General features: G+C 36.6%; 1 protein-coding gene across 10 annotated transcripts in view; it reads right to left on the bottom strand.

Annotated features, from left to right (window-relative positions):
- Positions 1-15,887, bottom strand: part of LOC129725424 (MOB kinase activator-like 2) — a 229,218-nt gene that overhangs the window by 18,585 nt on the left and 194,746 nt on the right. For all 10 annotated transcript variants that reach the window (XM_055681257.1, XM_055681256.1, XM_055681249.1 and 7 more), the window contains one exon: positions 9,808-9,968. In XM_055681257.1, the coding sequence (XP_055537232.1) occupies positions 9,808-9,968 (161 nt within the window). The remainder of the gene's footprint in view (positions 1-9,807; positions 9,969-15,887) is intronic.

The raw sequence follows: 15,887 nt of genomic DNA, 5'->3' as shown, positions 1-15,887 counted from the left end.
CTGAATCACATTTATTGAACTAAAAAAAAAAAAAACTTTTTTTTTTCGATATATTCATTTATCGAACTTTGGGATATTTTTTTTTTTTCAATTTGAATAATTGTTAATGTGAATATGTTTATTAGTATAATACTAAAAAGGCTAAAAACGCTGCACATTTTATCAACAACTTCCGTAGCAAAAAAGTTATAAGCATTTGAAAAACTTTGATTCTAACGTGGTTTTTGTCCCCATTGAACTGAAGTGAGGCGTATTTGTATATAAAGAAAAAATCATCACAATTGAGAAGGCTAGGCAGGAAACGTTTGTTTCTGCAAGACAATGTGAACATTTTTCCGGTGCAGCCAAGGCCTACATTCATTAATTGGCTACGAATACGCGTTGCGAACCATTCCAAGGGTAAACGAAAATTTACCCAACCAGATTGGACATAAAAACCATGAATAATTACTAAATGCAGCACCAATCGAATGCAATTATGCTACCTATTTGCGTCAGTCGAGCAATAGGACGGAGGCTGTTGGCCTGAAGTTTGTGTGAAGTTCACAACGTATTTATCATGGACCAAGGCAATTGTGGCTCGGAGTTAAATTTCTGCTTGTGAAATTAAACTTCATACCGTGGATTGTTTAGCTGAAGTTTATTATTCAACTATCATCTTGATGCATCTGTTGGCAGATAAGCGATCTGTGTTTAAGAAATAAGGTTTATCTGAGATAAAATTAGTTAGAATCTCTGAATAAAACATTGAACCAATAATTGAACGTAAGTACAATTATATTTACTTTGCAACGTCAACCAGTTATATATTACTCGCATTAATTGATCGCTCAATAAATCAGCAAACTGTCTACACACACACTGTACATTACTTAACTGTAAAACAATCAACTCCAATTCATTTATCATAGTAGAACCAACTAAATCTCCCTCCCGGAGCCACCTGATATAGCAGCAACTATCATATCAGCGCACACCTTAAACAATTTGTCCGCAGTGAAAGTAACAGGTTTCGAAATTTGCAATTCAATCAGAACCAGACCAGAAACGGTTGTGCTTCTATGTAACCTTACTGCGCCCGGTAGGTGGGTGCTGTGGTAAGGTAACCTAAAAAGTGTTATACTATAAATATGGCAGTTTTACGACTGTTTCGTTACACCTCCAGCTGTACCTACCTTCCTTTTAATAATTGCTAGAGGTAGTTTTTTCGAGGGCAAAAAGAACAGTCCGATCTGAAAACAGATTTTTGTTACACCCGCCGCCTGGTCAATATTTACCACAAGCTTTCAACACCGTTCAGCTCAGTTCTGATGGATGTGAAAATACCGTTTTCACTCGGCTGATGGGTGCTTTCGGCGTATAATTTGGCAATAATCGGGTTATTGCTATGTCGGAATGAAGCACGTGTTTTGACGTGAGTAGACTGATTCTAAGGGTTGATAGTTCTCTTTTTTTTATCATTTAGATACGGCGTTTGAAATGTGTGTTTTGAAATGATTGCTGATACCTATCACAAGCATTTTGTGTTAAATGTCCGGTCGCAGTTGCTACCGAGCTGTCCATGTTAAAGTTCGCTAAATAGCAAGAAGGGACAGTATTTGCTCTGTTTGACAGTCAGAAGGTGCGAAATTTCAAGTATAATGATTGATCACTTATGGTGTGCCAGTGCACCTATGTGCTTGACGGACACGGTATAGTGTCATTCTGCTCGAAAGCAATGCTTGTGTAACTGTTTGTAGGTAACTGCCAATCGCTGACATTTTCAATTGTGTATGTCGAACATTGTTCACCTGATAACAAGTAGTTCTAACCTTCACTTAACATACTTTTTTTCAAACAGTTTGTTCAGACTAATAGGTGATTTGAATACGAATACAGTGCTTAAAAAACAATTCAGAACAATTCTTCCCAAGTTTAAATTTTTTATCACGTATATTTTGCGTACTTTGAGTAACTTTGCCTTAGGTTTTGTTATCATATTTTTATGTTTGTATGTCATTCTCCCATGTCCCATTTCCGTATTCTTTTGCTTATTCTGTCTCCATATCTATTTTTCATTTCATTTTTTATGTCGTCGCTTTATTTCTATCATATTTCCGTTTCTCTCACTTGCCTCTTTTTTTTGTATTTTTCTTTATTTCCTTAATCTTTCATCATTTTCCTTCCTTATTTCTTGTTTTCTTATACCATGTATTTTGGTATTTTTTTCGCCTTTCTCGTTATTTCATAGGTCGTAAGATGACAACCCCGAGCACACAGTGGTTCCCCCATAGGTCATAAAGCCAAAAATCAAATTTCATTATTTTGGTATTTCTTCACCTCTCAGCATCCTTTGTTTTCTGAAGCTAACAATGGCATCAAATATTGTGTTGTATTACGAAGGAATTGTTAACTGTGGGACTTGGAAGTGCGCATAGTTTTCACTTTTAAACAGCTGTAATAGGTATGCTATTAGGTTAAGTGCAATTTCATCACTTTTTAGTGAATTTATTTAGTGCCAGCCGGGGCAAAAATGTGAAAAAAAATAAACTGGTTGCAATATTTATGACCAGTTGAACATTAATTAGTGAATAAGGTAGACCTAATAAGATTAACAACAACATATTTGAAAAAAAAAACAAAAAAAAAACGCAAAAGGGTCAAACCAGCGAATATTCGGTAATTTTATTTTGAAAACTTAACCTAAACCCTGAACACACAATATGAAAAAGAAAAACCGATGAAACATGTACCGACTTTTTGAGTATAGGAAAGCCGTGTAAACTTTCAACTATTTCTTTTTCAGGAGCTAAGCGTTTCTTTATGCGAAATATTGTATTCTTGAAAAGTGTCAAGCCTTGTTGAAACGCAGATTTCGGCCAATCAGAGCTGAGCTGCTTTCCTCAGCCCGGTCGACAGAATAATATACCAAATATTGTACTCTCTAGGCTAACTATATAAAATCCTGCTTTTGGCTTAAACAAATATCGTTCAACTATTAATATGTAACACAATGTTGAGTGGCTGAGAGTGCAGTCGACATTAACAGAATTTTGTTCCTCAGCCGCACTGGTGCAATATGCAATACCCAACAGCGTAATAAACCGTTGTGTGACTGACAGTATTGCGCCTCCTGAGTTTCATTTTACGTACATTCGTATAACATACGGAATAAAATCTCTTTGTGTTTTGCAAAACTGAAGAGAAGACAGCACTTGTAAAAAAGGGGGAGCCACTTACAACATTTTTTAAAAGGGGGGATGTTCGTTGATCGATGTTACGCGCATCTTAAGCCGGCAACAACGATATGTTTATACATGCAAAACTTATCGGGAAAATAAGCTCTGCGTATTCTACTGAAAATACTGAGTTACTCACAGAAAACCAGAACACTCCATTTAAAACGCTGGAACTCCTTAACAAAAACAAAAGAAAAAGTTTCCAACCGCTCAGTTGCCTTGTTCAACAGGCAACGGCGTAACAAACTCTTGCATTGCTAAAAGTGTGCTGCATCTTCTGCTTCCATCCACGAGAAGATTTTGGTGGTGTTCTTTTTTGTTGGTTGTGCACGGTGGTACGAGAGCTCGAAATCGTGAACTTTTCTCATGAACCGACCAATCTAACGTGGCGGGTCTTTTTCGACCCATATATATTTTGTATGGTAACCCATGGAGAAATTCATGAAATATGGGTAATACATATTATTCGTATCGTCTTCTGCGTGAAACTTCACAGATTCTCCATTTCCTATTGCGACCTCGGAAACATATTCATTATCACTAGGTAGTGCTGAAAAGACTTCGTCGCTCGGCAATTCTGAGAAATGACTTCTTCATTCTTCATTCGATATTTTTCCAAACCGACTGGGCTGGACAACGAAATAAAAAAAAATCTTCTTAGTGTTAGAAATAACTCTACAAGTGAGCAATTCCCGTTGGAATCAGACCACTAGGTGCACAAGGTCTTTCGAATTTGATGTAAATGCATATAGGTAGTTATTAGAAATAGAAAAAAATTGATAATGCCATTTTTGTTTAATCGACTTTGTTGACCCCGCGGTCACCAAGGGGTGAAATAATTTCTATAAATAATGAAATTTCGGCAATTCTTGACGTTTTATCTAGGCTATATCTCTGAAATTCCTTATGTAACCTACTACAAGTAGCAGATTTTTTAAAAGAGGAATGTTAGGGCTTTCATTTGAAGTAATCTCAATTTTGGCCGCCATCTTGGATTATATCAGAAAAATGCGATTCTAACCCTGTGCGCAACTACCGACTTTCAATCTGAGACAAGCATTGGAAAGCTGAGAAAAAATGTGATAAGCAATTAAAAAAATAGGTGACCATCAGTGTTAACCTACCAATTGAACCAATTTTCCGAACAAATTTTCGATATATTCAAAGCATTCCGCGCAATCAACGTAGTAGGTAGGAACTCTTCCCTCCAGTGTTGCGGACTAAACTCATTAATATCCGGAAATGCGATAAATTTCCGGATATTAATGAGTTTAGTAATAAATTGCTGAACTGCAGCTGAAAAGTCCCAAAATTAAATATCACTACTGCCATTTAGTGGAAAAAGTTTAAGCAACAAAGTGAAGAAACATAAGTCAAATATTATGATTGGTTTTGGAAATAACGATTCTAAACAAAATAATTGGGTCGAAAATGCTAACTTAAGTCTAACAACAATAAATTTCAGTTTGGAACTCCACACAGTTGGCGCAGAAAAATCTTACTTTTCAGTCTCACACTTGAGAGAAATGTTGTCTTTAGAAAAGTTGTGAATAATATTGCCACAAACAGTTTTGCCGAAGACACCTTTATGTTAACTCTTTTTGTTTTGGAAATAAAACGTTTCATATTGAACTAGTCCTAAAAACTAGATTTTTTAAATACCTAAAGATCTGTATTTGAAAGACAAAAATGTTCAGCATATATTTGTTTATCATCGTAACACACAACTTTGTAGAAAACTCAAAAAATAGCTTCTACAAGGACCGAATTGTTGCCAAAAAAAATGTAAAGCATTCTTTACAGCCTGCTGCTTTACATACATATGTAACGGTAGCGTGTAAATTTTTTATTTATTTGTTCATTTGATCGGCCACTAGCATGTAGAGAAGGGCTTCTAGTCACAGTTATTGATATACAGGCAAGCCTCTGCAGGTCACCAAGCTTCGCTTGAGCGGTTACCTCGTTAATTCTAGGCCACCATACAGGTGAGCCGTATGTGATTTTCGGAAGAACAATTGCCGAGTAAATTCACAGTAAGACAGTTTAGACAGTTCGGTAGACCCTATGTTTTTTCCCGCAGCTATGCTACAAACCCATACGGCATTTGTACCCTTAGTGACTACTTTGTGTAGATGGGAATTCCGATTCAGGTTTTTCCAGAGTTACAGCGATGTATTTAATTTCGTCTGCAAACTGAATTTGAACTTTGAGTTGGTTGTTAGAGTTTCAGTTGTTAGTAAAAGGTACTATAAAAGTTTTAGAAGGATTTACATTTAAACCGTCTTCTCTACACCATTTCAAAGCTAGCTTGAGCTCAGTTGGTAACCGTTTAGAAATCGTGTCATCAAAGTTCCACGAACTATTATGGCCATACCGTCTGCGTAGCCAATCACCTCATGCCCTAGATCTGCTAGCCTTCTAAAAAGTTCATCTACAACTAAGGACAACAACAGTTTATAAGCAAAATAATACCAGATTAGGATAATGCCTTGATTTAAGATGTTGTCCACAAAAAATGTAGAGGTCAATATCATTCAAAAAAGTATACCGCAAAAGAGGACACACCACAATGGATCTAAATACTGGTCGCAGTGGTATGAGTCCCCGACAGGAAAAAAGGATCACAATAAGGGCGAAAGCACTCCTCCTTAACATCCCTTTATCCCTTTATCGATCTGATGTTTAGTTGCACGCCTCCATGATCAGCAGAGATTTCTCGTTCTTTCAGCATCGCCATTATCCGTTCAATAATACAGTTGTGCAGGCTCCTTGCTTCCATTGCGGAACGCATTGAGCTATAAGATGCATTATCTAATGCTCCTTCAATATTAAAAAAGGCAATTAAAGCAGTTTCTTCAGCTTAAAGCGATTTCTCGATTTTACTAACTAGCGATTGTAGCGCCGTTATTGTAGATTTACCTTATTGGCAAGCAAATTGGTTTTCACTTAATGGAAACTTTACCAAGCTTCAAAAGAATAGAGGAAAGACTTATGAGTCTAAACGCTTTGGGAATCGTTTTGTCTCCTTCTACCCCTTTCGGAATAAAAACAACTCGAATCTATCTCCTGGTTTTCGGTATGTAACTCATGGTAACACTGGCTCGGGTAAGCCAGTCAACTGGGAAATAAAAGCTTCCTTTCCGTGTTGGAGTAAAGTTGGAAAGATTCCGTCCTTTCCAGCAGACTTGCAAGGTTGAAAAAAACTTAAAGCTGGCAGGCGTGAAGATTTCGCAGGCTTTACTGTAGGCATCTGTTGGCCATAAACGACCTGCCTCATCTGAGTCCTGTACTTCAGCAGATATAGGTATTGGCACTGGAAAATGAATTTTTATCATCACATCAGAGTTTCTGGGGAATCAACAGTAAACAGCCATCCTCCTTTTTAAGAATGCCCCTGTTGCTGATCTCTTCACAAACATGTCTCCAGTCCTTTTTTTTGGCATGTCTTAATTCTCTGTTATATGCAATTAGGGTTTTTTGTATTGGTTCTAGTCTGAAGTGACGTTTGCTCGGTAAAACAATTGTCTAGTTTTTTTCCTAAATTCTGCCAGTTTCTCGTTCACAACTACAGTTTCTCGTACTATCCTACAACTTTGCTGCAGACGCTATTGCTCTTAAGCGTAAGACTGAAAAGTTAGATTTTGCAGTGCCACTAGTGCTTTTCATATAGTACCTACATATCTTCCGTTGATGGTGTTAATAAAACTAATATTTATAGAATCAACGGAAAAAGTTCACGATTTTGAGCTCTCGTACCACTGTGCAGGGTATATTTTCGTTGCACTTTCCACGGCAACCCACCGTACTGAACTAAGACGTAGTCTTACGTTAAAAGAGAAGTTCTCTTCACACTTGCGATCTCTCTCGAATGCAATAATGCCAGTAATGTAACACATAGCTCCATGAAGTTCTACGCCAACCTTGCGGTCGTGGCTTTACATACAACCCTCCATTCAATTCTTGTGAAAGCGTAAATTTTGCTCTTAGTTTTTTTTTTGAAGATTGCCACCCTCGTTTTTATCTTGATTTTTATTTTAACGAAACGAGCGAAGAGGATGAACTGTTGGACATTTGTTGCACTTTGGTCCTACAATCTTGCAAAATAAAAACGGAAATGCGAACGGAAGCAGAAGGAACCTTACTAAAATTCTCAAAAAGTTACAATTTTCATGAGCACATTTTTCCTCAAGACATCAGTTTTTAATCATTTCTAGAAGCAAATCAGCTAACTAATTGTGAAAAGAAGTCGTCAAAAAGTTTCGAAGCACATTTAATTTTCAGGACATCAAATTAGGCTTGTGAAAAAAACTTGGAATAAAGTTATTTTATCGAGTTTTTTACCTTTTGTTTCTAAATAGGTAGTAAAGAACAATAACAACACAACAACAACAACGCACGCTTAGCCTTGGGGCTAATAGCGGTCTCGATCAACTAGATTAGTTGAGAGAATTCGTTATCGATATTGTTTTTAGCATGTGTAGGATAAGTACAACGATACACCGTGCCCCAGTGCTGAGTCGAGAAAATTTTCAGCTCGAAAAGATCCTCGACTCGGTCGGGAATCGAACCCGATATCACGACCGTGAGGGAGAGCTAGTCGACCGACATCGCTAACCACCGAACCACGGGGACCATAACAATAACAACACACGTATCAAAAAATTGTTCTACATTTTATGTATCCGACGACAAATGGACTATTACATCCACTACGTGGTAAAAAGTTCTACCATTTGCAATTTGATGTTACATCCGTAACGGATTAGTTTTCGCTTTCGCAGAATGTTCCCGAACAAAGACGTAAGCTCTTTGTCCAAAAAAGACGATGGAAAATGAAAACAGACAGACGATATCGACGTCATCTCCATATTGAAAACTACGATTCAAAAGTGCATTTTATACATGAAGCAAACAGAATATTTGGGCACAAATATTTCCGCTGTTATCAAGCTATCTGAATCTGGAATTTGATAGTAATACTGGTCGACAAAAGGGGGAAAAACACCCTAGAGCGCAATCTTGAAAAAATATATGACCCTAGCTTTTCAACCAATTATGGTGCCATTAGTGAGCCCCAGGACAAAACCTGTGCTGAACAGTGTCATTAGTGCCGGCATTAACAACAATTTTTTCCTCAAAATTTTACAAAAACAACAGTTAAATATGCAAACCCGCCCGCCAGATTACGATGCGTTATATAATTACGCTCAATTTTGAATTTCCCAAAATTTATCGATTTTTTGTCACAATCGAACGAAAAATAGCTGTAGATATTGATTGTAACCAATGTCCGAAACTACTTAAAACTTAAGCTGTGCAAAATTAGTAGTTCCATACTAAATAATACTTGCATCAGACAAAATATGATCTGTTGATTTGAAATCAACCAGAAAAGAAGTTCAGAATTCTTATATTACAATGATTTTCAAGAAATTTTGAACGCTTTAATTGCTTCTTTCAACTTCGCTCTAACGTTTAAATTTTTTAATGTGATTGCAAAGAATGTTAAGTATGTGTTTTTTTTTTCTTCTAAGTGTAGAATTTTAAAAAGAAGTGATTCTTACTCTTCATGTATTAACAAACAAAATCAATAATACGATTTAATGTTTCAGTAAACGTATTGTTTTTGAACTAATAAAAAGTTTGCCGAAGCCAAATCATTTTCAATGTGCGAGAAATGAATATTGAAAGATGAAATTTGAAATTCAAGGTAGAAAAAAAAAAAAATAAACTGCTCTATGTGACTCCTTGGATTCCTGAAGTTTAACCGAAGGTTGTTTTATTTTTGTTGCTGTGCTAATATATCACACTTCATCGCGTGCAAATTAAAGACTTTTCTATTTCGCCCACTACCACCCAAGCCGGCTGGTCGGAAGATCACATTTCACAGCAGAAGTGTCGTCTCCCCAATACAACACTCATCGTAGTAAATTTGTTTGTACAACCGAAAAACTGTTGTCTGGCGACACCGGGTCTACAACACGATATTCGTTGTTTGTCTTTTGTATATGTGCATGTTTATTCTTTTTGTTTTTTTTTTTTGTGTCTTTCCGAATTGGGTGCCTTCTGCAGTTGAGCCTAATTGAACCAGATGTCTGTTAGCGACTGAAAGTGTAAATATGAAAACGCGTCATTCGACAGGTGGCTTTCAACAAAAGGCAGTTTTTTCTTCACTACTTTCGAAAGAGTGAAAGTGTTTAACAAAACAGGTTAACAATTGGATGCGTAAACTTATTACAAGAAAAAACATTTCTATCCCTGGTCTTCAAACGAATAAATACTTCGTATCAAAAACACATCTGTTCGGGTCAACCGCATTTGTTTTTTTTTTCTCATTGACAGACATTCAGTTACACACAAGCAATAAAAACTGGCGGTCGTTGCGATTTTCAAAAGCATTGCATTGTGTGACCACAACATGGCATTGCTTGGCGATTGCCTCCCTCTGGTTTTGCGTTCTCAGCTATTACACGATCATCCGATGGGGAAAATAGACTTGTCATTGTGCGTGCAGCTCGTGACCTTACGTCTATGCTTGCGAATAGTACCATACAATCAGTTTCCTGGGAGCGGAAATTCGGCTACTTACTATGCGAGGCAAGCCATTCATTATAGTCTAAACCAGCTGGCAGGTCCACCAGTAACCTCAGATCGGCGTCTGGTAGTTTGCGTTCCAATACTCCTTCCTCCAGATATAGCTTTGTGTCACTCTGACTCGAGTCGCCGTCTCGTTCCTTGCGTCGGGCTTTTCTGTAAGATGTAAATAACACAAGAAAAAAAAGCAATGTTATTAATGATGAAACGCGGAAATTAGAGACATAAACGAATTTAGGGAACGCAAATCACTAGAACTAATTGTAGCACATAAATCAGTGTACGTCAGAGAGCTTTTCCAGCCGATGCATCGACTGACCCATATTCTTAATTGGAGCGAACGAATGCGGCAGCACAAGCCCGAAATGCACACCATAAACTCAGCTCAACTGCAAGCTATTACCAAACTTAATTAAAAATAAAAAACACCAACGCCTGTGAGGAAATAACCAAAACAACGCTGACTCTGCGGCAAGAACCTGCCGGACCGCATTCACGCTCTGCTCGGAAGCTCGTAATCTAGCCTCCGTTTATGCAACACCAGAACTAGCGTCGAATGGAAGAAAACCATGAATTGGCCAACATGACGTTAATCTGGGTCTACCGCGCGCAAACACCGCACCAGGCGCGTTTTCCGCAAGGCCAGTAGCACCGACAGCATAGCATAAATCTTGCGTAAATGCATCAGGGTCTGTGTAAATCTACGACGTATTTTGGGCACAATAATTGCGATGCTGTATGCTAGCACACTCGGTGATGATTATAAACGCTCTAAATTTCCGTCTTGTTATAGTTTACGGATATGTAGATTACAGACAACATGACCAGATTGAATATTGAAATGTTCCAAAATCAATAATTTCTTTGATCCAAAATGCTGGGGTATCAGCACGAGAAAAGCCTGTCCATTAATGAATGAATCCCCTTGATCGCGGTCTATTCTTAACTCCAAACAAACTACACACAATCAGTTTAGCGGTTAGGTAGTGAATTTATTGGCCGCGAGAGTCTTAAAAAGCAGTACGAGATCGTTATTATGAGATGATGTTTGGTTTAGTGCTTGATTTATGACTACAGGGGTATAATTTTACGACATAGCACACAATAAATGGTTCTAAGTGCCCGAACGTTTAACTTTTTTCGTCTAAGAGCTGTTTTAATGCGGAAAACATATTAGGCAAAAATCAAGAAGAAAATAGAGACAGGTTGCCCACTTTTACGATCCTAGCGGTAGTTTTTTGGCACATGTTAGTTAGTTGCAGTTATTATGCTGGGTTCAACGCATCTAATACGAATAAAACATTCGATTAAGTTTGGTTAGTCTATTATCTTTTTTAAGTGCGGTATGCATGTGTAAAAATACTCAGAAATAGTTTTCTCAGATGGTCGGCGTGCGACCAGACCGAACCAAGCGCCAAAAATATTATTTCGCGTAATCGGCGATCAAAGTTTAACCATCCCGTATGTTTCCTGCAAGCTGCTGTAGAGAAATTATGTTATAATATCATAATAAACTGTTCAAATCATTCCTTTTTTTCATGAAAGATATATTATCAATTTTTACAGCCACTGGTGTTAAAAACTCAATTTTTGAGAAAATAGCGCTTGGCTCGGTCTGGTCGCACGTCGACCAGATAATGATAATTCAATTTGGACAATATTACTGCTTCACCATAATTTGCCTCACATTCATGTACCCAACGAGCAAATGACTCAGAATGTTGGAAACACGGTAAAAATTTTACCAATGCAATATTGAAAATGCATGCGTAATTCGTAGAAATATTTAAGTTGAATTTGAAAAATTGCGTTACTCTTTGCTTACCTCGCACGCAAGCATTTCCAGTTTGTGTCAGAAGCAAAATTACTTGCCATGTTTATGTATCGATTTGAACCACGACAATAAGTCATAAGCTTACGTTTTCGAGATAGCCAAACTTATCAGTTCAATGCCACCCAAAATAACAAAACATTGCATTTGTGACAGTGAACCAAGTCGACAAAACACAGTTAGGGTACCTCAGTTCAGAAGTTTCCTTGATCGATAACCCATACCGACAAAACTGCATGTTTCTATGATTGGTAGTGTGACATTGGCTACCGATATTACTCCTCTATCCTCCAACACCCACGCAAATGTTGGTTATCGGAATTGAATGTGAGATTATCAATTGAACGTCCACCGCTAGGTGCGCCAATCTAAAAATCTATAATACGCGCTAAGACACGTTTCAACACGGATATGAAAATGCGGCGCAGAATTGTCAGCAATCGACTTTCAACATTGTTTCTGGTACACCGAGAAGGCAATCGATGATCTCAAGTAGCTCTGGGTGGGTGGAGTGTTTTAATGAGCGGGGCTTAATGCAGTCTATTAGACAAATAACAGCAATTCCTACAACGCAAGGCGTTGATTATTCCATCAAGTCCGCTCACTAGTAAACAAAATAAATGACTTGATGATTTTTTTAAATGCTCAGTATTGATGATAAACGCAGTTTTATTTTTAGCATTCAAAAGTTTCTCTGAAAAAAAAAAAAAAAAACTACTTGTATAAAAGCATCAATGACATAGCAACGAGCCGTCAAGTGGTCTTTATCAGTCAAATGTGAAAAGAAGAATCAGCTGCTGTCATCCAGAAGCGATAACTAGGCACTAGGACAACTTCACTACATCCGCGGCTAGAAGATCACTGCGTTGAACTGCAAACTGGAAAATGAACAATAACTACAGCAGCAACATTCGAGCATGTTCGTTTAATTAAGTTTCCATGCCACATGCGATTCCGAGAACGATTATTGGCTAATGAATATCGCTACCCTCGACGGATAAGTTGATGCTTTGCTCGAAAGTGACAGACACCGCCGCTGGTCTGGGTTAAATAGAATCGATATCGATTGGGATATCGCACGAACAGACAGGAATAGTGACAGTGCAGGTGATGCGCGAACGAGTACTAGTTTTCTTTCATTTTTTCTTTCTTTTAATTAATCTAGGTATTAACGACTAAAAGTGGGATAATTTAAACGCCAAGTCACGAACGCTCAATTGAAATTTTATAAAGTATCAAATGGCATCGTAAACATTGTATTCAAACAGCTTTAACAAGGGGTGCAGCAACTTCAAAAGATTTGCCGGAACCGTAAACCGGTATTAAGAAATGGTCGAGAAACATTAAACAAGTTTGAGAGTAGAGTAGAAATTTGTATTGTTCAATAAAACTGTGTAGAAAGAGTTAATTTGAGGTGAATAGCTCTTAGAACAAATGTGTACAAACCGATCTGTTCCTTATAACAAAGCATAAAAAAATCCGGTCACATTAGAATTCGCCGCCAGTTATGGAGACGCCTTGTTCATAATTTAACTGGTCTAATAAATTAGACGTCGTATGCTTGAGTCTCGATCAGAACACACAGCTTAGATTATAGCACTAGCCCCACCCGCAATTATCTCGTAATGTTGGAATGCAGCGGCCAGACTTTGCTTCGCCTCACTTAGAGAATTATTTGAATTACTATAAGCACTACTCCGTCATGGTTACATAAAAAGAACTATTTACAATTTGAGTTTGTAAACTACAAACATAATAAATTTATATATTACCAAATTACACATTTTCGAATATACATAATAAACGGAGCGTCTCCATCATTTGAGACGAAACGCGAACGCATGGTTTTCGGTGGTCGATTTTCTATAGAATTCTACAGGAAGAATAACACCAATACAAGGTGGCTAGAATATACTACATATTATAATTATTAGTTTGACCAGCGCAAACTCCTAATTTGAATCCTTTAGAAATTCTATGGAAGATTGGAAAAGTCCAGGTTGCAAAGCATCATCTAAAGAATGAAACAGACTTATGGAACGACATACAGGCAGCGTGAAATGCTAGTCCAGCTTCTACTTGTGAAAACCTAATGGTAAACATACCACGAAGATTGAATATGGTTTTATAAAACAAAGGACAATCCACGAAATATTGAAAGTTAGTCTTGTAACGTAAAAGGTCACTTTGCTAACGATATGTAGAGAAATAAAGCTAATTTGGATTGTTTTGTATATATATATATATATATATATATATATATATATATATATATATATATATATATATATATATATATATATATATATATATATATATATATATATATATATATATATATATATATATATATATATATATATTTCAATAGTGTATTTTTTTTCGCCCTTTAAAAACACTAACTCACGCAAAAAAATTTCAGAATCACCGACAAAGAAATTTCTCCAGTTATTTCTCCGTCCCTTTTTTAAAAAAGGGTCTGCAGATCATAATGACGTAATATAGCATCATACAACAATTAAAATCACTGCGCAAATACGAAAAATTATCCAGCACTGCAAGTGTATTTATTATTTTCTCCATGACTGTAGGTAAGTAATTTCAAAAACAATGTCGCCTTTTCAATACTTTTTTTATTTTTTAGTTTTGATTTGGCTGGAACATTCACAGATGCTCATATAGGCTTTTGTGCTAATATTTTTCATTCATTCTACGGTTTGTTCATTCCATGTAACGGCAAAGTCCTAGATAATATCTTTGTCTTACTGAAAAATATATACACCGCAGAAATTTTTTTTCAGCATAACAAATGGAAATTAAAATAGCTTAGATTTTAAAATTTTTATGTTTTATATGAAAACTAGGTTAGCAAAACATTGATGTTTTCCCTATCACAGTCGACAAAATATTATGCCTTATAAACCGAAAATGCATTCTTTGGACTTTACAAGACCCTGCTTCTGCTCGAACCAATCACTTTACCAGTGGACGGTCCTAAGTGGCAACGGGCAGTGGCAGCGGATAGCAGCAGGTATCTCCGATCACAGTAGCAAAAGGTTGATTCATTACGAACTGGATCGACCAGCAGAAAGCAGACCAGCAAAAGACGTCGATTTTGAATATCTCGTGCTATTTATTGCATAAATAAAATTACAATACATGCGAAGAAATAATATTCTTCTGCAGTACACTAAAGTCGCTTTTTACGCGGGGGATATGTACCGCGTAAAAAAAACCGCGTAAATTCCGGAATCCGCGTAAAAAAAACCGCTTAAATTCCGGAATCCGCGTAAAAAAAAACCGCGTAAATTCCTGAATCCGCGTAAAAAAAAAACCGCGTAAATTCCGGAATCCGCGTAAAAAAAGCCGCATAAAAAGAAACCCGCGTAAAAAACCGCCTAAAAAGCGACCTTAGTGTACTGTAGATAAAATTGATTTTTTTGGACCACTGGGATCTTTGGTGGTTAAAAAAAATTTAAAATTGAGTTTTACCATTATCCACAGTGTTTTGGCAAGTAACAGGAAAATTTTACCAAGCATAATCAAATATTTATGGGGCTCAAAGAAACTAATTTCTCTTCATTGCATAGTGCCATTTGCATGATGTGTGGGATGACTTTCGTTCTATTGTTATCTCGGTAGCATTTCCTCTCATTTCCAGAACTGTATCAGCTACTAAGTTATCCATAAATGGCATAAAAATCTTAACTACTTTACAATCCGATGATTTCAGAATATTCAACACAATTTCTTTCCGTCTTTCTTTCAACATGATTCACATAAGAACATATAGATCATAGTCTCAAACCTATTGCAAGAAATACATTGACATTAAACCGTCTGTTGAAACTCTACGTCTAATTCGATCATGGAGGAAAAACGAATTTTTCAAAATAAATTATTTGAAGCCAGAACGGTTTGTTTGGCTGTTATGTCTTCAGCAAAATTATAAACAGTAATATTGTCCTTTTAAAACAGAAATATAGAAAAAACATAAAAAATAAAACTAAATATCTCATAAAACCTTCATTTTCAAAATCTGATTTTTTTCAAAATAAACTACACACTGTTGGCTAAATATTGATAAATAGTTAATTGAACTCGGAGAAACAAAACAATAATAAATTAATAAAATCCATCTAAGCACTGATAAAGGCGCTGAAATACGTATTTGCAAGTGATAAGTGAAAAGTAATAGAATTAAAAAGTGAAGCAGACTAAAAGTGTAATGTTTAAATGTGTAG

This window comes from Wyeomyia smithii, chromosome 2 (assembly GCF_029784165.1).
Source record: "Wyeomyia smithii strain HCP4-BCI-WySm-NY-G18 chromosome 2, ASM2978416v1, whole genome shotgun sequence".
NCBI classification, from domain to species: domain Eukaryota; kingdom Metazoa; phylum Arthropoda; class Insecta; order Diptera; family Culicidae; genus Wyeomyia; species Wyeomyia smithii.
Note: the sequence above shows the minus strand (reverse complement) of the source record. Positions and strands in the feature narration are given on the sequence as shown.